At 45.5% G+C, this 25,548-nt stretch overlaps 1 protein-coding gene across 1 annotated transcript in view; it reads left to right on the top strand.

Annotated features, from left to right (window-relative positions):
* Positions 1–25,548, top strand: part of adarb2 (adenosine deaminase RNA specific B2 (inactive)) — a 329,000-nt gene that overhangs the window by 279,378 nt on the left and 24,074 nt on the right. Inside the window, exon 9 of the mRNA XM_078229741.1 lies at positions 22,551–22,732. Within this exon, the coding sequence (XP_078085867.1) occupies positions 22,551–22,732 (182 nt within the window). The remainder of the gene's footprint in view (positions 1–22,550; positions 22,733–25,548) is intronic.

Here is a 25,548-nt window from a genome sequence, read left to right as displayed (position 1 = left end):
GAGGAAACCTTCCAGGCATTTTATTCGCATTTCAAGTTTTGAAAAAGAATGGACGATTGAGGGCACAAATAGACCATTGAGGGATTCTCTGGACTCCCCGCGGAGTCAGGGATCAGTGCTGGGTCCACTGTTATTTGTCATTTATATGGATGAGAATATAGGAGGCATGGTTAGTAAGTTTGCAGATGACACCAAGATTGGTGGCATAGTGGACAGTGAAGAACGTTATCTCGGATTGCAACAGCATCTTCATCAATTGGGCCAATGGGCAGGCGAATGGCAGATGGAGTTTAATTTAGATAAATGTGAGATGATGCATTTTGGTAGATTGAACCAGGGCAAGACTTATTCAGTTAATGGTCGGGCGTTGGGGAGAGTTACAGAACAAAGAGATCTAGGGGTACAGGATCATAGCTCCTTGAAAGTGGTATCACAGGTGGACAGAGTGGTGAAGAAGACATTCAGCATGCTTGGTTTCATTGGTCAGAACATTGAATACAGGAGTTGGGACATCTTGTTGAAGTTGTACAAGACATTGGTAAGGCCACACTTGGAATACTGTGTACAGTTCTGGTCACCCTATTATAGAAAGGATATTATTAAACTAGAAAGAGTACAGAAGAGATTTACTAGCATGCTACTGGGACTTGATGGTTTGAGTTATAAGGGGAGGCTGGATAGACTGGGACTTTTTTCTCTGGAGCGTAGAAGGCTGAGGGGTGATCTTATAGACGTCTATAAAATAATGAGGAGCATAGATCGTCTAGATAGTCAATATCTTTTCCCAAAGGTAGGGGTCTAAAACTAGAGGGCATAGGTTTAAGGTGAGAGGGGAGAGATACAAAAGGGTCCAGAGGGGCAATTTTTTCACACAGAGGATGGTGAGGGTCTGGAACAAGGTGCCAGAGGTAGTGGTCGAGGCGGGTATAATTCTGTCTTTTAAAAAGCATTTAGATAGATACATGGGTAAGATGGGTATAGAGGGATATGGGCCAAATGCAGGCAATTGGGATTAGTTTAGGGGCTTAAAAAAAAAGGGCGGCATGGACAAGTTGGGCCGAAGGGCCTGTTCCCATGCTGTAACCCCCATGACTCTCGGAGGTGGCGCAGAATTCACCAGCGGTGGGAGGTGGTGCGACGTTTGCCAGCAGCGGGACCTTTTGGTTGTGCCGCTGTCAGTGGAATTTCCCATTGACTGCACCCCACACCACCGGTAAACCCACAACAGGGGTGTGTGGTGAACCATAGTAGCCCTCAGTCTGGAATAGTATTGTTAAGCAGTGTGCTCTATTCTTGTTGTGAATAAAAGCCTTTATTCCCGGGTACGACCTTGTCTCCCGTGTGGATCAATCGCGCATCAGGGTGTACCATCGGTGGGACCAGAAGATTTTGCCCACGTAAACAGCCAGAAAATTCCGGCCAATAAGAGAAGACAAAAACCAGATGAATCCATGGACTCATTTATAAATGAGCCGTACAGACAGGGAATTGCGGCAATGGGATCCTCAGAGATGAATGAATACGCGATCGTATAATAATTGGGATCTTTCATGAAACCCTATCAGATCAAGGGAAGATTTCACTCTCACAAAGGCAAATAGTGCGTCCGAATGAACGTAGGAAGCAAAACAGAGTTTTATGGGGAAAGTGATGTCCCTTGGGGAAAAACTGAGTGAAACCACTTGCTACAAAGTGTCATTTTGAATACAGAGTGATCTTATAAACCAACCTCCTATGTAATTGTTATACTGGCATCTGTTAAGTGTTCTGAGCATGTGCAGGTTTTGGAGGGCCTTTTGCTCTGGAAGGAGTGTTCGGAGAGCAAGACCTGTTTTACTCATGCTCCTGGTTTCATATTTACTGCTGTTATTACTGTTCTGCTGAGTTCCCGGTATTGTTAAACTTTAAGGCTGGGCTGCCGGTGGGGGTTGGAGGGGGGGGCGATCAGGGGATTGGGGCCGGCGGGGGGGTGGTGGTGGGGGGCGGTTGGAGATCAGGAGATCAGGGCTGCTGGTGGGGGGATGATCGAGGCGGTAAGGGCAGGGGCAGGGTGGGACTGGCCCGGAGATGTTCGGGGGGGGGCAGCAATCGGGTTGTCGGGGGGGGCTCACATGGCCAAGGATGAGGGGTCACAGGGCTGGCCAGCGACCGGGAGGCTGGCAGTGTGGGGTACTGCGCAAGCATCGATCTCGGCGCTGACAGATTAACGCATGCACAGTGGCCCACTCAGCACTATACTGCTGGCCTCTCCGAATGGCCTACTCCTGCTTCTACTTTCTATGTTCCTATGAATGACGAGAGAGAACAGTTCGTCCTCAACTTCGAAATTAAACCAGGACTACATCAGGACGTTTAGTCAAGGCACCACAGGGACTAACCCTGTGAAGTCTGAAACCTTGGGGAGAGATGTTGAACTATTTTTATAGTTGGGATAAAGAATCAGGAGATGTAGAATAAAGGATTAATATCAGGAGTGCCTGATACTGATGTAACTGCTGATGTAAACATGATATAATGCCACGTGATTAAAAGACGATGATGTGGTGGGAAGCTGAGTATAATCTTACATTGAGAAGTATGGTGGGCAGCACGGTGGCACAGTGGTTAGCACTGCTGCCTCACAGCTCTAAGGACCCGCATTTGATTCCCAGCCTCGGGTCACTGTCTGTCTGGAGTTTGCATGTTCTCCCCGTGTCTGCGTGGGTTTCCTCCGAGTGCTGGTTTCCTCCCACAGTTTGAAAAATGTGCTGGTTAGGTTCATTGGCCATGCTAAATTCTCCCTCAGTATACCCGAACAGGCTAGTTTGTGGCAACTAGGGGATTTTCACAGTAACTTCATTGCAGTGTTAATGTGAGCCTACTTGCGACAGTAATAAATAAATATAGACCTAAATAAACAAGAATGATTTTTACGAATAACAGTCTATGATAGCATTCATAGAGTAACAGATAAACCCTAAAGAAAACCCATCTAGACCCTGAACTGAAGATGAAACATACTCGAGGAAAGTTGATATGGTCTCATTTACTGTGGTAAAATATAGCCATGTCACATCAAATTATTCAGTCCCGGCAATAACAACTGAAATATCTTTACCAAGTACTTTGGAATTTCAACAGCTGGTGATGTTACAACATGCTTCAGCTGTTTCCAGCATGAAGGTTCAAAATTAGTAACATTGCTGATAGCACAAGATGACAAACACATTATTGCTCCATGCAAGTGCCTGGGAGTGCCAGTGAACTTGTCAAAGTATCTGTGGTCAGGAGAAGGCTACCTATTTTAAATATTTCTGCACCACCATAAGGATGTCTTGGCCACTCACCAGAACAAGAGAGGTGGAAAACAGCACCACTGGAAAACCTGGCACAGCCACTGAACCAGTTATTAACTTTTATCATTGGCCACTTCACAGGGTGGTGGCGTTATTTTGGAGTGGGCCATACCAACTTCATCCCAATGACCTGTCAACTGGAGCAAGCCAGTGGTCTCAGCTGCTCACTGTAACTCAGGCCAGGGGGGGAGTGAAGCATTCCCATCTGGTGAAGTCCCATTCCCAACTCCATCGATGGCAAGGATAGTGTTTGGGATGGTTGGAGGTTCTACCTTGTGGAAATTTGGCACAGAAGCCAGGACCTGGCATATCCAGATTGCGCTTCAATGTCCAGCACCTCCATCATACTCTAACCAGGCTGTTGCTATGGCTACTGCATTCTTCTGACCTCCATATCCACACTGAGATTAGGTGAACTCAATATAAAAGTCTCAAACACTGCTGTCAAAGGAAAGCTGATGCAAATAACATTGCTGTCAATTATGTGCAAATTCCAGAACAACTTCCAACAAGGGTTGATAGGGCAGCGAATGCAGAAATTGCTCTGGAAGATGCACTGTTTCACTGTTAGCTTTCTGAAAATGGCATTTTGCTCTCTATTCAAATGCATTGACAAATATGAAAATCCTGTACTTCCACTGTCGGGGAGGCAGTGGTGAGTGGTATTGTCACTGGCCGAGGAATCTGGAGACCCAGGGTAATGCTCTGGGGACCCAGGTTCGAATCCCACCATGGCAGATGGTGGAATTTCAATTCAATAAAAATCTGGAAATAAAGTCTAATGATGACCATTGTCAATTGTCATAAAAACCCATCTGGTTCACTTTAGGGAAGGAAATCTGCCGTCCTTACCTGGTCTGGCCTACATGTGACTCCAGGCCCACAGCAATGTGGCTGACTCTCAACTGCCCTCCAAGGGCAACTAGGGATGGGCAATAAATGCTGACCATCCAGTGACACCTACATCCATTAAATTAATTTAAAAAGATAAGAAATACCACAGATAGTTATTTCAAGTCATTTCAAGTTCAAATAACCTGTTAATCAATAAGTTAATTATTGTCATCCAACCCATCAGACATTGAAAATCAACCATTTCAAGTGTGGAATCTCATTCCTTCTGGTTTAATTACTGTTGGAGATTTCAGTGTCACTGACTTTTTGTTTCAGATTTTTCCTTTCTGTTTCTTTTTTTCACTCTTTTATAATCCAATCTTCTTTTCCCTCCCTTTATTCCTCTTTCCGTACCTGCTTTGTCATTGCATTCACCCACTCTAATTTACACTTCCTCATTCCTTTCACTGGTAGTTTCACAATCCTTCAATCTGATTGGTTGGGGAAAAGCACTGTTACTTTCCCTCTTCCGAGAGGCTCTATAGAAAGTTCCAGGATGTTTCCAGCACACACATCAGCACCTGTCAACATCCTGGGGCCTCCATTGGCAAGAAACTGAACTGGACGAGCCATATAAATACAGTGACTACATAAGCAGGTCAAAGGCTTGGATTCCAGTGGTGAGTAACTCACCTCATAGAAATAGAATCATAGAAACCCTACAGTGCAGAAGGAGGCCATTCGGCCCATCGAGTCTACACCGACCACAATCCCACCCAGGCCCTACCCCCACATATTTTACCCGCTAATCCCTCTAACCTACGCATCCCAGGACTCTAAGGGGCAAATTTTTTTTTTTTTAACCTGGCTCCCTAAAGCATGGTATAACTCAGGAGTGTAATAGAATATTCCTCACTTGCCTGGGTGAGTGCAGCTCCCAACAAAAATCAAGAAGCTTGACACCATCTAGGAAAAAGCAACTCACTTGAATAGTAACCCATCCACAAACATCCATGCCCTGCACAACCAACAAGCAGTGGCAGCAGTGTGCACCATCTACAAGATGCAGGAACTCACCAAGCGTCCTTCCAAACCTAAAACCACTACCATCTCGAAGGACAAGGGCAGCAGTCATATGGGAACACAACCACCTAGACATTCCCCACCAAGCCACTCACCATCCCAACTATATATTGCTGTTCCTTCACTGTCGCTGGGTCAAGATCCTGAAACTCCCTCCCTAATAGCACCATGGGTGTCCCTATACCACGTGGGCTGCAGCAGTTCAAGAAAGCAGCGCGCCACCACCTTCTCAAGGGCAATTAATTGCTGGACCAGTCAGCAACACTCACACCCCTTGAATGAATAAGGGTGAACTTGCAGCAACAAATATCATTATGATTAAACAGGCAAGGAAAGGTCTCACTAACAGTGGATGCCATTCAATGCCCTCCGACAAGACATTTGGACCATTGTGTCTAAGGCTGAAAGGCTGCAGCACTATTACATAATGAATAAGTGCATGAGCAATATGAGGGGCAACCTGATTGAGGTGTTCAAGATTATGAGGGGCATGGACAGGGTGGATAGGGAGCAGCTGTTCCCCTTAGTTGAAGGGTCAGTTACGAAGGGACACAAGTTAAAAGTGAGGGGTGGGAGGTTTGGGGGGATTTGAGGAAAAACGTTTTTACCCAGAGGATGGTGATGGTCTGGAATGTGCTGCCTGGGAGGGTGGTGGAGGCAGGATGTCTCACATCCTTTAAAAAATACCTGGATAAATATTTGGCACACCATAACATTCAAGGCTATGGGCCACGTGCTGGCAAGCGGGACTAGGTAGGCGGGGCCTTTCATGCGTCGGTGCAGACTTGATGGGCTGAAGGGCCTCTTCTGTACTCGAGTATTCTGTGATTCTGTGAATATAACAGATAAACAGAATGACAACCTCTCGCACACTGAAGTTATTTTTTTTAGTGCCATTGACCATATTACCTCATTTAAAGTTTATTTATTAGTATTACAAATAGACTTATATTAACACTGCAATGAAGTTCCTGTGAAAATCCCCTAGTTACCACACTCTGGTGCCTGTTCGGGTACACTGAGGGAGAATTTAGCATGGCCAATGCACCTAACCAGCACGTCTTTCGGACTGTGGGAGGAAACCGGAGCACCCGGAGGAAACACACACAGACATGGGAGAATGTGCAGACTCCACGCAGACAATGACCCAGGCTGGGAATCGAACCCAGGTCCCTGGTGCTGTGAGGCAGCAGTGCTAACCACTGTGCCACCGTGCTGCCCATTTACTCGGGATTAAATAGATCTGTATCATGGATTAAGCGCAATTATGTAAATTGTGCTGATAGAATGCTGCAACTGTTTCCTGGAGGCTGCAGAAATGGACTAATTGTTTATGTATGAATATCATCTTCAATTTGATGGGAGCTTTCAGACTGGAATTTAAGTAGATGAATATGTTACCTTAACGACCCACACCGACAGAGATCTTCCTCCCTCAATCACTGATGCCAGATGGCTGCTTTTTCTTGCATGATATTAAAAGATGTTTTTTTAATTCGCAGTATTGATTCTGCTGTTGAGTTAATACAGAGAAGAAAACTGTTTCTGTTTTAGATAATCATTAAAGGAACTTTTTATTTTATGGTGATCTGTGTCGCCGGTTTTCAAAAAAAAACAGATTGCTCTCCAGGTACAGAACATTGCCTTTAACAGTATGTAATTATCACAAAGTATTCTCTGTTAATTGACTGATTTGGGAAGCTAAATATAATGACTACTTATTAATCATGAAAGGAGATGTACAGCGGCAAGGCAACTGCAATAATTGCACTAACGATGGAGAAACGTTAATTAATGAAAAGAACAATGATGTAAAAAATTAGATACATAATGTTTAGCCACTGATTTAATATGCTTTGGGAACTCATTAGTGTGCGTGGCAGCAATGGAGTGCTGGAGATTTACAGCGCCCATACTGTGAACCTTTTGCAACGAGACAGACGCCAGTCTTTGTTGTTGGATCTCATACTGTTGAAAGCACGATAATGGTGAGACTTCCATTGAGATTTTATGGGTGGAACTGTCAGCATGGACTGGAATTTTTCTCCATATTGCAGTTACCATCATAATTCATAGTAAACCGAGACCTCATTAGTGGAAGGAAGTGATGGCCTCGTGGCATTGTCGCTAGACTACTAATCCAGAAACTCAGCTACTGTTCTGGGGACCCGGGTTCGAATCCCACCACAGCAGATGGTGGAATTTGAGTTCAATAAAAAAATATTTGGAATTAAGAATCTACTGATGACCACAAAACTATTGTTGATTGTTGGGAAAACCCATCTGGTTTACTCACGTCTTTTTGGGAAGGAAATCTGCTGTCCTTAACTGGTCTGGCCTACATGTGACTCCAGAGCCACAGCTCTGAAATGGCCTAGCAAGCCACTCAGTATGGCAACTAGGGGTGGGCTATAAACACTAGCCAGCCAGCAATGCCCATGTTTCATGAATGAATAAAAAAAAGAAAATAAGAAACAACTTGCAATTATTTAACGCCTTCCACACCCTCAGAATGTCCAAAAGTGCTTCCTATCCAATGAAGTACATTTGAAGTGGCTTACCTCAAAAAATGCAACATAGACATCAACACCTGAGAGATCCTTGCTCAGAGGCGAACTACTTGGAGGAACCTGCTGACTGAAGGGACACAATTCTTTGAGGACACCCCACGGCAAGAGGTCTGGAAAAGGAGACTGAGAAAGAAATCCCAGCGATCTAGAGTCCAAGGACCATACCCACCTGTCGGAAACACCTGCCAAATGTGCCGTCAAAGATGTGACTCCAGGATCAGGCTCATTAGCCATGCAAGAACCCACAGAACCCAAGACCAGTGACAAAGAGTTTCTTAAGTGGACAATCATACCCTTTGGTGAGTAATCGCCAAAGAAGAAGAAAAGAGAAAGAACATAGAACATAGAACAGTACAGCACAGAACAGACCCTTCAGCCCACGATGTTGTGCCGAGCTTTATCTGAAACCAAGATCAAGCTATCCCACTCCCTATCATCCTGGTGTACTCCATGTGCCTATCCAATAACCGCTTAAATGTTCCTAAAGTGTCTGACTCCACTATCACTGCAGGCAGTCCATTCCACACCCCAACCACTCTCTGCGTAAAGAACCTACCTCTGATATCCTTCCTATATCTCCTACCATGAACCCTATAGTTATGTCCCCTTGTAATAGCTCCATCCACCCGAGGAAATAGTCTTTGAACGTTCACTCTATCTATCCCCTTCATCATTTTATAAACCTCTATTAAGTCTCCCCTCAGCCTCCTCCGCTCCAGAGAGAACAGCCCTAGCTCCCTCAACCTTTCCTCATAAGACCTACCCTCCAAACCAGGCAGCATCCTGGTAAATCTCCTCTGCACTCTTTCCAGCGCCTCCACATCCTTCTTATAGTGAGGTGACCAGAACTGCACACAATATTACAAATGTGGTCTCACCAAGGTCCTGTACAGTTGCAGCATAACCCCACGGCTCTTAAACTCCAACCCCCTGTTAATAAAAGCTAACACACTATAGGCCTTCTTCACAGCTCCATCCACTTGAGTGGCAACCTTTAGAGATCTGTGGATATGGACCCCAAGATCTCTCTGTTCCTCCACAGTCTTCAGAACCCTACCTTTGACCCTGTAATCCACATTTAAATTAGTCTTACCAAAATGAATCACCTCACATTTATCAGGGTTAAACTCCATTTGCCATTTTTCAGCCCAGCTTTGCATCCTATCTATGTCTCTTTGCAGCCTACAACAGCCCTCCACCTCATCCACTACTCCACCAATCTTGGTGTCATCAGACTGTTGTAATGCAGGAAACGTGGCAGCCAATTTACGCACAGCAAGCTCCCACACACAACCATGAGTTAAGGGGCCAGATAGGCCATTTTCAGTTTGTTGGTTGGGGCACAAACATTGGCCAAGACACTCTTTGAAACAATGCAATGAGATTTTTTACAATCTTTTGGGTGGCACAGTTGCACAGTGGTTAGCATTGCTGCCTCACAGTGCCAGGGATGCAGGTTTCAATTTCAGCCTCGGGTCACTGTTTGTGTGGAGTTTGCACATTCTCCCCATGTCTGTGTGGGTTTCCTCCAGGTGCTCCGGTTTACTCCCATAGTCCAAAGATGTGCGGGTTAGGTGGATTGACCATGTTAAATTGCCCATAGTGTCAGGAGGACTCGCAGGATAAATACGGTTATGGGGATAGGGCCTGGGTGGGATTGTTGTTGGTGCAGGTTCAATGGGTCGAATGCCCTCTTTATGCACAGTAGGGGTTCCATGAAGTTCAATATCTCATCCAAAAGATGGCCCCTGATAATTCAGTTTGTTCCCACAACCTTATAACAACAACTTGCATTTATATTGGATGTTTATCATAGAAAACATCTCAAAGAACTTAATGAAGTCATAACCAAAGAAATTGCATTAAACAGGCATTCTTCTGAAAAGAATTGCATGCAGTTCTAGTCCTCCTCACGATTAAATCGTGATATAATTTATGTTTAAATTTATGGCCGAATATTAGAATATCTGTAAAGACTAAAGGAATTTAAATAGTGATAAAGTGTTGGAAAAGTTCAGCATCCATTTTGACCTGAAAGACAAACATAAAATAATCTAGAAAGGGCACATTGTTCACTGCACTGCAGAGGTTTTAGGCAGACATCTTTGGATCGTTCAAAAACACTTGGCTTTCAGCTGCTCACTGAAACTTTTAACTAGTTTCTGAGTTTTGATTCCAATAAGTCAGAGGCAGGCTGTACAATGGGTTATTCTCATCCCAGGTTGCTGAGCCCTGACTTTTGCTGTAGCCAAGTGCACTCCCAACTGGATGGAGGGCAGGGAGGGAGAGGAAGATGTGGTTTGGGGGATGGGGAGGGGTGGTGCGGGGGTGGGAGGGAGGGGTGAAGGATCAGACCAGGAACTAAACTTCGGCCACTGAGGTGCCACTGGCTGCAGGCAGGTAACAGAGATCTTAATGAATGCCCGGGCAGCACAACGGCACAGTGGTTAGCACTGCTGCTTCACAGCACCAGGGACCCAGGTTCGATTCCCGGCTTGGGTTACTGCGCAGAGTCTGCACATTCTCCCCGTGTCTGCGTGCTCTGGCTTCCTCCCACAGTCCAAAGATGTGCGGGTTAGGTGAATTGGTCATGCTAAATTGACCCTTGGTGCCAGGGGGACTAGCTAGAGTAAATGCATGGGGTTGTGGGGATAGAGCCTGGGAAGGATTGTGGTCAGTGTAGGCTCGATGGGCTGAATGGCCTCCTGTTGCACTGTAGGATTCTATTACAAAAGCCACCTGTTCATCCTGGTGGACACAAATCCAACACAGGCTATGGAGACAGTGGAGAAAGATGGACCCATATTGTTCCTTGCACCCCACCCCCCCAACCCCTTGCCCCTTAATGCTGGAAGGAACTTTCAATATACTTTGCAGATAGTTTCTACTCTGTGTGTTTGGGAACCAGTGTGCTGGTACATGCTGGAATATGCATCCAAATCAATATTGCTGAAATAAATAGCCAACCCTTAAGTGCTGTTGTAAACTAGAATGCAATGCAACTGTAATGCTCCCTCTGCAATAAAATATATGTGGCATTAACAATGTAGGAATAATGTAGGAACATGCTTGGTTGCTCTTAAAAGGTCTTTATACTTCCTATGAAATGCCAATCCTAATATAAATATGGAACTGTTTACATCATTTCCAATATTTTTCATTTATAATAATCCCCTAGTTACAGAAAGTAAAACATTCGGCTATTACATTTCATTCCAATATATAAAATTTAAAAATATAAAATTTAACTCATTTAGATTGTTTATGGGCGGCACGATAGTCAGTGCTTAGCGCTGATACCTCACAGCGCCAGGGACCTGGGTTTGATTCCCAGCTTGGGTGACTGTGTGGAGTTTGCACATTCTCCCCATGGGTGTCCTCCGGGTTCTCCGGTTTCCTCCCACAGTCCAAAAGACGTGCTGGTTAGGGTGCATTGGCCGTGCTAAATTCTCCCTCAGTGTACCCGAACAGGCTCCGGAGTGTGGCGACTAGGGGATTTTCACAGTAACTTCATTGCAGTGTTAATGTAAGCCTACTCGCGACACTAATAAATAAACTTAAATGTGTGAGGAAGTGTAAAGATCAGATTAATTGATTGTGGATATATATAAACTGACTGTTCACTTCATTTTGGGATGCCATCAAACTGCTGAAGATAAATTTGGAGTTTTATTCATTTCTCAGCTTTGTTTTCTTCTCTCAGCATCTTCCGCATGCCGGGAAATCCATTGTAAAGTGCCATGGTGTTCTGGTGCCAACCATGGCACAACTGGTTACACTCACCACTCAGAGTGAAAAAGGCTGTGGGTTCCATTCCGGGAGTTGAGTGCAGGAACCTAAGCTGAGGCTCCAATGTAATATTTTGAAGGAGTGCTGCACTGCCGGAGGTGCTGCCCTGCATTAAACTGAAGCCCCTTCTGCTTTCTCAGGTGGATGCTAAAGATAGAAACATAGAAACTAGAAGCAGGAGTAGGCCATTCAGCCCTTCGAGCCTGCTCCGTCATTCATCTTGATCATGGCTGATCATCAAATTCAATATTCTGATCCCCCATTCCTCCCATATCCCTTGATTCCTTTAGCCCCAAGAGTTATATCTAATTTCTTCTTGGAACCAGACAATGTTTTGGCCTCAACTACTTTCTGTGGTCGTGAATTCCACACATTCACCACCCTCTGGTGAAGAAATTTCTCCTCATCTCAGTTCTAAAAGGTCTACCCCTTATCCTCAAACTATGACCCCCCCCCCCTAGTTCTGGACTCCCCCACTATTGGGAACATTCTTTCTGAATCTACCCTATCTAACCATGTTAGAATTTTATAAGTTTCTATGAGATCCCTTCTCACTCTTCTAAACTCCAGTGAATGATCTTTTAGAGCACTTTCCTTTTTGTGGTTCTCTGGTCAATATTTAGCCATGATGTGGAGATGCCGGCGTTGGACTGGGGTGAACACAGTAAGAGTTTTAACAACACCAGGTTAAAGTCCAACAGGTTTATTTGGTAGAAAACATAAACCTGTTGGACTTTAACCTGGTGTTGTTAAAACTCTTACAATATTTAGCCCTCAGTCAATAGCACAGTAATGGACGATCTGGGCAATATCTCCTTGCTGTTTGCAGAATCGCACTGTGCCTCAATTGTCCATTGTATTTCCTACTTTACAACAATGACTACATTTCAACATATTTCATTGGTTGTAAAGCATTTTAGGATGTCATGAAAGGCACTATATAAATGCACGTCTTCCTTTCTAGGATTTTGAGTTATGTGAAAGTGCAGCTTGGTTTTGATTTTGCACAGGCCTGGATTAATGTATGCCATGTTATTTTTCCCACAGGGGACATTAAAGCTTTACTTAAATAAAATGTAAGAACTATTAGTGGAGCGCTGGAATTAAATTTAATTTCACAGCAATTAATAGCAGTACATTTGTAAATGTTTCAGAGCAAATGTTTATTATAAATTAATAACCCATGTTACTCAGTGTTACTGAACATACAGACTGATTCCATTTGATAGCTTAACTGAAATATTCCAGTGGTATCACATTGGTTTCATCAAAAGCTGCTAATGATTTATCATCATAGTTTATCTGCATTATTAACAATAATGATATTACCACTTTATTAAATAGAAAATTAAGTATGTATGCATGTACATTTAGGCTACTGAATGAATTTTAATATATACAAATGTATCCTTTTTCCAGTCTGATTCACTGCCTTTGGGTTATGTTCAGAGATGGAATTGTGCTACAATAATAGAGACAAGTACTAACTGTAAGGTTCTTTGTAGTTAGTGTGTAGTGAGCAAGGCTCTTTGTAGTGAGTGTGTAATGAGTAAGGGTCTTTGTAGTGAGTGTGTAGTGAGCAAGAGTCCTTGTGGTGAGTGTGCAGTGAGCAAGGGTCATTGTAGTCAGTATGTAGTGAGTAAAGGACTTCGTAGTGAGTGTGTAGTGAGTAAGGCTCCTTGTAGTGAGTGTGTAGTGAGTAATGGTCTTTAGAGTGAGTGTGTAGTGTAGGCTGTTAATTGTATACCAACTGTGGGTTCATCATTCAGGTGGTAGACTTTAATTGGGAACCCACAAGGGACCATGCTGACTGCGGCTACATTCAAAGCCTGGTGACACTAGAGCGGGAGTACACGGTGTCTGCTGGTGCCATCAAGACCTTCCGTGCCCGATGGGCATTGCAGGGACAAGGGTGTTTTTTTGACCCCTTTAATCACATTTTGGTTCAGTATTTTAAGTTTCCTTTGTCATTTGTTTTTGTTCGATGCAGTAACCCTTTAAGGGGCTGCTCTTTTACTTTCTCCCCTAGTTGGTTGAATTTAATTTAATTCATTATACTCAGAAGAGGATAGGGCCATGCTGAAAGTGTAGTTGATGGTTCAAGGTACATGATATGCAGTCTTTGTTGCTATAACCAAAATAATTGTGTGTGCGTTCTATCCTTCACCATCTGGCTATCTAAACTGGAACATCATAAACCAATAATCCAGAGACCAAGGGTGGGATTTTCCAGCCGCGCTCGCCCCAAAACCGGAAAATCCCACCCAAGGTCAACAGACCTTTGCATGGTTTCCTCCCCGCCCCCCCGACCCCCCCCCCCCCTCCAACCCCCTCACTACGATTCCCATGGCAGGCGGGACAGGAAAATCCCCCCTCAAAAACAATAGAGAATGAGGATTTAGCAGTTTAAGAACTTGAGTTCAGACTTTTTTTGGAAATAAGAAGCAGGTATCAGCAAAAGTGATTGTTGAAAGCTGTCAGATTGTTGTAAACCAGTTCACTTTAATACCCTTCGGAGAAGGGCTGGAGATCTGTGTCCTTACCCCGTCTGGGACTGCATGTGACTCCAGTCCCACACCAATCTGACTGACTTTTCAACAGCAGAATGAAGTGGTGTGGCAAACCATGCAGACTGCTACACTGCAGCTCTGATGTGGAGATGCCGGTGTTGGGCTGGGGTGGGCACAGTCAGAAGTCTCACAACACCAGGTTAAAGTCCAACAGATTTATCTGGTATCACGAACTTTCGGAGCGCTGCTCCTTCATCAGGTGAGTGCAGCTCGCTGCAGCTCAGAAGAGAGCTTAACCCCACCTGCTCAGGGCAACTAGAGATGGACAAAAAGTGCTGGCCCCCCAGTGATGTTCACATTCTGAATGAATGAAAAGATTCTTCAAACCCGGGGTAAGCGAAGAAACAAAGTAACGCTGCACGGTTTACGCAGGTTCAAATTCCAAAAATCTAAAAACCAAGCCCAATCTGTCAAACTGCCTTTGACTAGTTTCAACAGGCCAGATAACCAATGACAAACTTTTTTTCAGGAGGCTGGGTATTTAATACGCCAATGAGGCCGCATGTCTCAAATGTTGAACAGATTTTTAAATGCAAAAGCGCCAAGCCAGCTTTCCCAGGGTTCAAGAAAGACCTTGGCTGCAGAGAGGCAAAGAAGGACGGGATCCTTGAGGTGTGAACATTTCCAGCGCTTCTTGTGGGCCAGGAGGAGCAGGAATGCTTCCCCTCAGTTACCTGCCGACACCATAAACCACGATACCCACCTGACCCCTGATCTGTTCAAACATCCCAGTCCAAAGAGGGAGGTCATGCCTCACTAACCTGGTGGAGTTTTTTGAAGAAGTGACCAGAATGGTTGACGAGGGAAGAGCCGTGGATGTCGTCTATATGGACTTTAGTAAAGCGTTTGACAAAGTCCCTCATGGTAGGCTGGTGAAAAAGGTTGGATCTCATGGGATAAAGGGGGAGGTGGCTAGATGGGTGGAGAACTGGCTTGGTCATAGAAGACAGAGGGTGGTAGTGGAAGGGTCTTTTTCCGGCTGGAGGCCTGTGACTAGTGGTGTTCCGCAGGGCTCTGTATTGGGACCTCTGCTGTTTGTGATTTATATAAACGATCTGGAAAAAGGTGTAACTGGGGTGATCAGTAAGTTTGCGGACGACACAAAATTGACAGGACTTGCAGATAGTGAGGAGCATTGTCAGAAGCTACAGAAGGATATAGATAGGCTGGAAATTTGGGCAAAGAAATGGCAGATGGAGTTCAATCCTGATAAATGCGAAGTGATGCATTTTGGTAGAAATAATGTAGAGAGGAGCTATACGATAAATGGCAGAACCATAAAGGATGTAGATACGCAGAGGGACCTGGGTGTGCAAGTCCACAGATCCTTGATGGTGACGTCACAGGTGGAGAAGGTGGTGAAGAAGGCATATGGCATGCTTGCCTTTATAGGACGGGGCATAGAGTATAAAAGTTGGGGTCTGATGTTGCAGATGTATAGAACGTTGGTTCGGCCGCATTTGGAATACTGCGTCCAGTTCTGGTCGCCACACTACCAGAAGGACGTGGAGGCTTTGGAGAGAGTACAGAGGAGGTTTACCAGGATGTTGCCTGGTATGGAGGGGCTTAGTTATGAGGAGAGATTGGGTAAACTGGGGTTGTTCTCCCTGGAAAGATGGAGGATGAGGGGAGACTTAATAGAGGTGTATAAAATTATGAAAGGCATAGATAGGGTGAACGGTGGGAAGCTTTTCCCCGGGTCGGTGGTGATGTTCACGAGGGGTCATAGGTTCAAGGTGAAGGGGGGGAAGTTTAGCACAGATATCAGAAGGACATATTTTACACAGAGGGTGGTGGGGGCCTGGAATGCGCTGCCAGGCAACGTGGTGGAGGCAGACACACTGGGGATGTTTAAGACTTATCTAGATAGCCATATGAACGGAGTGGGAATGGAGGGATACAAAAGAATGGTCTAGTTTGGACCAGGGAGCGGCACGGGCTTGGAGGGCCGAAGGGCCTGTTCCTGTGCTGTATTGTTCTTTGTTCTTTATAGAACATAGAACATAGAACAGTACAGCACAGAACAGGCCCTTCGGCCCACGATGTTGTGCCGAGCTGTGTCTGTCTTTGTTCAAAGATGTTCAGGTTAGGTGCATTGGCCATGCTAAATTGCCCCTTAGTGTCAATGGGATTAGCAGGGGAAATATGTGGGATTATGGCGATAAGGCCTGGGAGGGATTGTTGCTGGTGCAGACTTGATGGGCCAAATGGCCTCCTTCTGCACTGTAGGGATTCTATGATCCACCTCCCCCACCAAAAGAAGGCCAGGGAATGGAGGCAACTGACTGACAACCAAAGGGCAGTGACTGTGTGTCTAAAATGGAAATCCTGCCATCGCAAAAATATTGCCCATGGCAACTTAGCTGGAACTTAATTTTCCATGGGTCTTGCAGTTGGCTCTGTCTATCCCTGTCCTTCTCTATCTCATATTGCTACTGTCCTTAGTGGAGTAGATCACAGTATGCACAGATATGAACATTTATGAGATTTGACAAGTCTGACAAAGGGGCTTTTCATCTGCGTTAGTTTCATTAGGTTTGTGTTGCAAAGATGTGTTTACAGCTCACAAACCCTTATTTATGTTTGGCAGCATAAAAAGATTTGGCACAATGTTAATCTTTCGTGTGTAAGTCCTTTCACTAGTTTGGTTATTTGTGTCTCCTCGGGATATGAGGCCTTCAGCCCCCAGTAACCCCACAACCCTCCCCAATCAGTTGACAAGACAAAGGTTAAATAATCTTAACCAGAGTAAAGCCAAATATGTCAGGATTACACAATATAAACAATAACAACACTTATTTGGACTTTCTCTTCAACCTCATCTTATTATAGAAAGGATATTTCTAGAAAGAGTGCAGAAAAGATTGACTAGGATGCTACTGGGACTTGATGGTTTGAGTTATAGGGAGAGAGTGGATAGACTGGGACTTTTTTCTCTGGAGCGTAGGAGGCTGAGGGGCGATCTTATAGAGGTCTATAAAATAATGAGGGGCATAGATCAGCTAGATAGTCAATATCTTTTCCCAAAGGTATGGGAGTCTAAAACTAGAGGGCAAAGGTTTAAGATGAGAGGGGAAAGATATGAAAGGATTCAGAGGGGCAATTGTTTCACACAGAGGGTGGTGAGTGTCTGGAACAAGCTGCCAGAGGTAGTAGTAGAGGTGGGTACAATTTTGTCTTTTAAAAAGCATTTAGATAGTTACATGGATACGATGGGTAGAGAGGGATATGGACCAAATGCAGGCAATTGGGATTAGCTCAGGGATTTTAAAAAATCGCGGCATGGACAAGCTGGTCTGAAGGGCCTGTTTCCATTCTGTAAACCTCTATGACTCTATGACTCTCCACTCCTCACCCACCCCCGCTTAGTGCAGAAGTACTTGACCTCTTCAGGTGTTCCCCCATAGTTCAGGGGTGTCATGAAAATCTGGTTTGTTTCAAGATTTTCATTTAAGCAACGGACTGGAACCCCGAGTTGATTTTTTTTAAACAGAGACATTGGGCGGGGTTTTCAGGCCACGCTTACCCCATGGCCAGAAAATCCCACCCGAGGTCAACGGACTTTTGCATGGTCCGCACCCCCACTAGCCATGGTTCCTGTGGACGGGGAAATTCAGGTGTAAAACTGTGTTCTAGTGACTTGGTCTCGCAGCCATAGCATTACCATACCTTCTACATAGAAAGTCAATATCTTTTCCCAAAGGTAGGGGAGTCTAAAACTAGAGGGCATAGGTTTATGGTGAGAGGGGAGAGATACAAAAATGTCCAGAGGGGCAATTTTTTCACACAGAGGGTGGTGAGTGTCTGGAACAAGCTGCTAGAGGTAGTAGTAGAGGTGGGTACAATTTTGTCTTTTAAAAATCATTTAGACAGTTACATGGGTAAGATGGGTATAGAGGGCACGGTAGCACAGTGGTTAGCACTGCTGCTTCACAGCTCCAGGGATCTGGGTTCGATTCCCAGCTTGGGTCACTGTCTGTGTGGAGTTTGCACATTCTCCTCATGTCTGCGTGGGTTTCCTCCGGGTGCTCCGGTTTCCTCCCACAGTCCAAAGATGTGCGGGTTAGGTTAATTGGCCATGCTAAAAATTGCCCTTAGTGTCCTGAGATGCATAAATTAGAGGGATTAGTTGGGTAAATATGTAGGGATATGGGAGTAGGGCCTGGGTGGGATTGTGGTCGGTGCAGACTCGATGGGCCGAATGGCCTCTTTCTGTACTGAAGGGTTTCTATTCTATTCTAGGGATATGGGCCAAATGCGGGCAATTGGGATTAGCTTAGGGGTTTTAAAAAAAAGAATGGTATGAACAAGTTGGGCCAAAGGGCCTGTTCCCATGCTGTAAATCTCTATGACGCTATTCCAACACCATTAAGATGGAGGCTACTGTCTACAAAAACCCACCAAAAACAATGATGTTGGGGAAATGAAAATGAGCCAAATGCTCCATCCTTTTATCACAGTATCCAAATACTCAGCTGGGTGGAGATAGACCATAAGTCATAATCACTTGGACATTGTGACTCAGGCTAAGAGAGGGATTTCCCCAACATGCCCTAATCGAGTTACAATTGGAATACACTGGCCATTACCTTATTTGGTGACCTGGGCAGCGGGAGACAGGGCGTCACAGGACAACCCAACCTTTTGTGTGTTTTCAGTACCTGCTTTCTCTGCAGAACAGGACTAGCAACTGATACGCTGAAGGAACAAGAACCCGAATGGGTTCCATCCTGTTTCTCTCTCTCTCTATCCAACCAACTTGCAAGTTTTGGAACCCCATCTCCTGATTGTGACTAATCCAGGCGTCGAAGATGGAGTTTTTTGAAAGAACTCAACCCAGGACTATTGTTGCCTTTAAATATGGGCCAAATGCAGGCTTTAAATTACCTCGAAGCCCGGACACATCAGGACCACCCAATGAAAGCAGCAGGACCACCAACTTCAGCCGCAAGTCAGCCAAGTCAATAAAACTCCACGAACTGTATACCCCTTTAATTTTACTGGACTTTATCTAACTTGCAGATCGAATATTCCCAATTCTGTAATCTATTTGCGGCGTGCAAATTTTCAGTGCGTTTGACTAATAAAGTCAGAGTGTACTTTATTATTTAACTTATAGTGGGTTACGCACAATCCTCTTGGTTAAAACTCAAGTAAATCCATCAGAGGGGGTTCTTTATGATCACAACGTGCCAACATTAACCACTCACTGAATGGGGCAGGAATCTGCTGCAGTTTAAATGAAGGGTGGGGGGGGGGGTAGAGGAGAGCCAGTTGACCCTCGCCCCCAGTCCTCACCTCTTCAGAACAGGTGAAGAAGCTGGGAGTGGACCCCCCTCCCATGATGCATGCTTAAGTTGCCCCCAGGTGTGCATTAAACAGTCCAGTTTGCCCACAGTGGAGTTGGTTATTTCCATCAGGAACATGAGTAGATGCCAAGTCAGCAGCTTCTGACCATGTCCTTGTAGTTCGTGCCAGTGGAACAGTCTGCAACTTCTTCAATACTCAAGTCACTCTCACACAGTACGTGTTAATATTTCCCACAAAGAGTGTTAAACTACTTGATTTGATTTGTTGTGCACTTGATCATATTGGGCAACTGGGGAGGCGATGGCCTAGTTGTATTATTGCTAGGCTATTAATCCAGAAACTCAGCTAATGTTCTGGGGACCGGAGTTCGAATCCCACCACGGCAGATGGTGGAATTTGAATTCAATAAAAATATCTGAAAGTAAGAATCTAATGATGACCATGAAACCATTGTTGATTGCCGGAGAAACCCATCTGGTTCATTAATGTCCTTTAGGGAAGGAAATCTGCCACCCTTACCTGGTCTGGCCTACATGTGACTCCAGAGCCACAGCAATGTGATTGACTCTCAAATGCCCTCCAAGGGCAACTAGGGATGGGCAATAAATGCTGGCCAGACAGTGACACCCATGTCCCACGAATGAATTAAAAAAACTTCCTGAGAGTTCCTGGTGTACCCGTTGCATCTCCGGTAATGTCACGGCAAAGGAACGGCTGCAGCTCTGAGGACACCCCCTGCCTATATTCAACTTTATAACAGCAAACTTCTCCATCCATCTCCTCTCACCCGGAGCCATCTTTACTGACCATGTTCAGTTCCAAAGGTGCCCTCCATTGCCTCATCCATGTGACCATTGCTCTGGATCCTGAATGTCAGTATTCTCTTTAGATCATAGTCAGTGTGACGTTGAGCGGTGCAGCACTGTCGGAGAAACTGTCTTTCAAAGGAGATGTTAAACCAAGACAAGTCTGCCCTCTCCAGTCAATGTCAAAGACCCAGTGACATTATCTGAATAAAAAGTAGGAGAGTTATCCTGAAAGGTGCTGTAAATACAATTGATTTCTTTGCTTCAGTCATTCACAAACCTCTCCTTATTTGACATCTACACATCTACAATGTTGAGGACATTGGGTAGCAAGAAATGCTGGCTGACTTCCCCCCTCACTCACCCGTAGGTGCGGAGGCCATTGCAGTGCCCACACTCGATGTGGTTTTATTCCAACGAGGGAAGGAAACTTAGCAACCTGCGCCACCATCACCATCCTGGCGAATGTCAATGAGCATTCCTCAACAGATGTAGCAACACAACCCCGACCCCACACCCCGACCCCCGTCTCCCATCCAACCCACCAAAGGCTCACTCCCCTCTGACCACACAAACACTGGGGATGAGGAGGAAAGCTTACCGTGGCAGAGACTCTATATAAATGCTAACAACTGGGAGGTTGAACTGGGGATGGGCCTTTTAAACAGTCTGCCTCGGCAGCCCCTGTGGCCACCTCCGATCTATCTGGGCCCCACCCTGCACACCCCCCCCCCCCCCCCCCACCACCCCCCTCCTCCCCCCTCCCCCGACCCCCCTGGAAAGAAGATCCCACTATTCAGGGGAGTTTCTATTTGGGAGAATGCCCCGACTCACGCTATCGCCTAGGGGGTGGAAATCTAGGCAATAGTCTCAGGACAAGGGATCTGCTATTTATGTCTGTGAGGACGAGAAATTGCTTCACTCTCAAGGTTGTGAATCTTTTGAATTCTTATTTCCTTAATCCTTAATGGAAAGACGGAGGCTGAGGGGAGACCTGATAGCGGTCTACAAAATTATGAGCGGCGTAGACAGGGTTTTTGATTTAATTTGATTTGATTTATTATTGTTGCATGTATTAACACACAGTGAAAAGTATTGTTTCTTGCGCACTATACAGCCAAAACATACCATTCATAGAGAAGGAAAGGAGGGAGTGCAGAATGTAGTGTTACAGTCATAGCTAGGGTGTAGAGAAAGATCAACTTAATGTAAGGTAGGTCCATTCAAAAGTCTGACAGCAGCAGGGAAGAAACTGTCCTTGAGTCGGTTGGTACATGTCCTCAGACTTTTGTATCTTTTTCCCGAAGGAAGAAGGTGGATAGTCAGAGGCTTTTTCCCAGGTTGGAAGTGACAATTACAAGGGGACACAGGTTCAAGGTGAGATGTGCGGGGGGAGGTTTTTCATGCAGAGAGTGGTGGGTGCCTGGAACGCGCTGCCAGAGGAGGTGGTGGAAGCAGGTACATTAGCAACATTTAAGAGGCATCTGGATGGGTACATGAATAAGGAGGAAACAGAGAGATACGGGCTGAGTAAGAGCAGAAGGTTTTTTTTTAGTTTAGTTAGGGCATCATGATCGGCACAGGCTTGGAGGGTCGAAGGGCCTGTCCCTGTGCTGTACTTTTCTTTATCCTTTGTTAACACTCAGCAGTAAAGAATATTCAGGACAGAGATTGATAGCTTTTTGGTCGCTAAGGGAATCGAGGGATATGGGAATAGACTGGGAATGTGGAGCACAGGTAGAGCAACCATTGAATGATGTAGCAGGCTCAAGAGTCCACCTGGCCTCCTCCTGCTCCTATTTCTAATGTTTCTATATTCTCGCGACTGAAAATATTACCAGAAAGGAAAGCATCGCGAACAATCATTAAAATATCGGGCTGCACGTCTAAATTTCCGAACCTCGATACATCCTTTATTCAATCCGTCCCCCAAATCAAAATGCAGGTCACAAATGTATCAGACATGTGTGTACAAGTGTCGGTACTAAATTGTCATTAGCCCAACTGCCCATTTAACACTTAATTACAGTGTAGTGCAATTAGCAGACGAGGATTGGTTTCGCCAAATTAACTGAAGGTTGAATTGGAAAGTGCTCAGCTGGAAGCACTCTGGTTGTGCCCCCCCCCCCCCCTCCTCCCCTCCACCCCCCCTCCCCTGTTTAGAGAAAGCATAACCTGATACGGTGAAACGATTGGAGAGGAAATTCAGAACAAACTGCGTTGCTAACTGGCTGCACCGCTCCTGTGTTTCAGGTGGAACTTTCTGGGTGTTCAAGGGTCTCTCCTGAGTCATTTCATTGAACCGATCTACCTGCAGAGCATTGTGCTGGGAGGCACTCACCACGTCGGGCACCTCTCCCGCACGCTGTGCCAACGGCCGGAGGACGTCGCTCAGTTGCCGCTACCCTACCGATGCAACCAGCCTCTTCTAAGTGGTACGTGATCAGTCTTATAAGGGTGGCCTGTCGTGTGCGGCCTCTGTAATCTCAGGCAGGGCCTGACCTCACGCCGTCCTGAATAAAACACAAGGCCAGGCACTGGGGGGGAATAAACCTGAAGGAGATGTGTTCCTGCTAGTTCTGGGCAGCACGGTGGCACAGAGGTTAGCACTGCTGCCTCACAGCGCCAGGGACCCGGGTTCAATTCCCAGCTTGGGTCACTGTCTGTGCGGAGTCTGCACGTTCTCCCCGTGTCTGCATGGGTTTCCTCCAGGTGCTCCGTTTCTTCCCACAGTCCGAAAGATGTACAGGTTAGGTGCATTGGCCATGCTAAATTCTCCCTCAGTGTACCAGTATAGGCACTGGAGTGTGGCGACTGGCCGATTTTCACAGTAACTTCATTGCAGTGTTAATGCACGCCTACTTGTGACACGAATAAATAAAGTTTAAAACTTTTGTTATATGGCAGTTGAACCCTGACTCAATCACTTGAAGAGTTTTAACAACACCAGGTTAAAGTCCAACAGGTTTATTTGGTAGCAAATACCATTAGCTTTCGGAGCGCTGCTCCTTCATCAGATGGAGTGGAAATGTGCTTTCAAACAGGGCACAGAGACAAAAAATCAAGTTACAGAATACTGATTGGAATGCGAATCCCTCCAGCCAACCAGATCTTAAAGATACAGACAATGTGGGTGGAGGGAGCATTAAGCACAGGTTAAAGAGATGTGTATTGTCTCCAGACAGGACAGCCCGCAAGTCCAGGAGGCAAGCTGTGGGGGTTACTGATAATGCGGCATAAATCCAACATCCTAGTTTAGGTCGTCCTCATGTGTGCGGAACGTGGCTATCAGTTTCTGCTCAGTATTCTGTAACTTGATTTTGTGTCTCTGTGCCCTGTTTGAGAGCAGATTTCCACTCCATCTGACGAAGGAGCAGCGCTCCGAAAGCTAATGGTATTTGCTACCAAATAAACCTGTTGGACTTTAACCTGGTGTTGTTAAAACTCTTACTGTGTTCACCCCAGTCCAACGCCGGCATCTCCACATCATGAATCACTTGAACCAGGGCAAAACCGTAATCAGTCACATCCAAAGCCACTCAAGTTCATGTTTTCCCCAATCTTTTACGCTGAGTCAAGGATTCAGTTCACCTGAATCTGGCCTCTCCTCATAAAAGAGCCACAATCTTGTTCGAAAATGCAAGAATTTGCATTTGTTTGGGAAGGTTTTTCACAAGGACCAATAGGCACATTTTAAAAGTGTTTTCACATCACATCAAGCAGAAATTCTACCCTGTAGCTTTAAGTTAAGAGTAAGTGTTATGCACAGTCTGTTGAGAACTGTTCTAAACCAGTGATATACATTTGCACCACATTACAAACTGGAATTAACATGAATTGAACACAGCATTCTGGTGTATTGAATACATCTGAATAATTTCCGATATAAGGGTGGCATGGTGACACAATGGTTAACTGCTGCCTCACAGCGCCAGGGACCTGGGTTCAATTCCGGCCTCGGGTCACTGCCTGTGTGGAGTTTGCACATTCTCCCCGTGTCTGCATGGGTTTCCTCCGGGTGCTCCGGTTTCCTCCCACAGTCCAAAGATGTTCAGGTTAGGTGGATTGGCCATGGTAAATGTGTGGGGTTACAAGTATAGGGCAGGGGAGAGGCTTGGGTGAGATACTCTGTCAGAGTGTTGATGCAGACTCAATTGGCTGAATGGCCTCCTTCTATAATGTAGGGATTCTATAATTCCACGATATATAACTCCATATTCAACTAAATTAAGAATGAAAATCCAACTACTTGGATGTTTTATGTCCAATCGTTTCTTCCACTATTAAGCAAACGTAATGCCCTTTTGCATTTTCATGTCTCCCCACACTCCTAGGTGCCAGGGTCCATGATGTCTCGGATCGTGTTTTCGGGATCCTTAAGGGGGAGGGGGACCAGCCCCAAGTCGTGGTTCACGTAGACACCCAAGACATAGGTAGGAAAAGGGATGGGGATGTAAGGCAGAAATTCAGGGAGTTAGGGTGGAAGCTTAGGGCTAGAACAAACAGAGTTGTTATCTCTGGTTTGTTACCCGTGCCACGTGATAGTGAGGCGAGGAATAGGGAGAGAGAGCAATTAAACACGTGGCTACAGGGATGGTGCAGGAGGGAGGGATTCAGTTACCTGGACAATTGAGGCTCATTCTGGGTTGGACCTCTACAAACGGGATGGTCTACACCTGAACCAGAAGGGTACCAATATCCTTGGGGGGAAATTTGCTAATGCTCTTCGGGAGGGTTTAAACTAATTCAGCAGGGGGATGGGAACTTGAATTGTAGCTCCAGTGTACAGGAGGTTGAGAGTAGTGAGATCATGGATAAGGTTTCAAGGTCGCAGGAGTGTACTGGCAGGCAGGAAGGTGGTTTGAAGTGTGTATACTTCAACGCCAGGAGCATCCGGAATAAGGTGGGTGAGCTTGCAGCATGGGTTGGTACCTGGGACTTCGATGTTGTGGCCATCTCGGAGACATGGATAGAGCTGGGACAGGAATAGTTGTTGCAGGTTCCGGGGTTTAGATGTTTCAGTAAGAGCAGGGAAGGTGGTGAAAGAGGGGGAGGTGTGGCATTGTTAGTCAAGGACAGTATTACCAATGGCAGAAAGGACATTTGATGAGGACTCATCTACTGAGGTAGTTTGGGCTGAGGTTAGAAACAGGAAAGGAGAGGTCACCCTGTTGGGAGTTTTCTATAGGCCTCCGAAAGGTTCCAGAGATGTAGAGGAAAGGATTACAAAGATGATTCTGGATAGGAGCGA

The sequence above is a fragment of the Mustelus asterias genome, chromosome 2, assembly GCF_964213995.1.
Source record: "Mustelus asterias chromosome 2, sMusAst1.hap1.1, whole genome shotgun sequence".
Classification (NCBI taxonomy): domain Eukaryota; kingdom Metazoa; phylum Chordata; class Chondrichthyes; order Carcharhiniformes; family Triakidae; genus Mustelus; species Mustelus asterias.
This window is presented reverse-complemented; position numbering and strand designations above follow the sequence as displayed.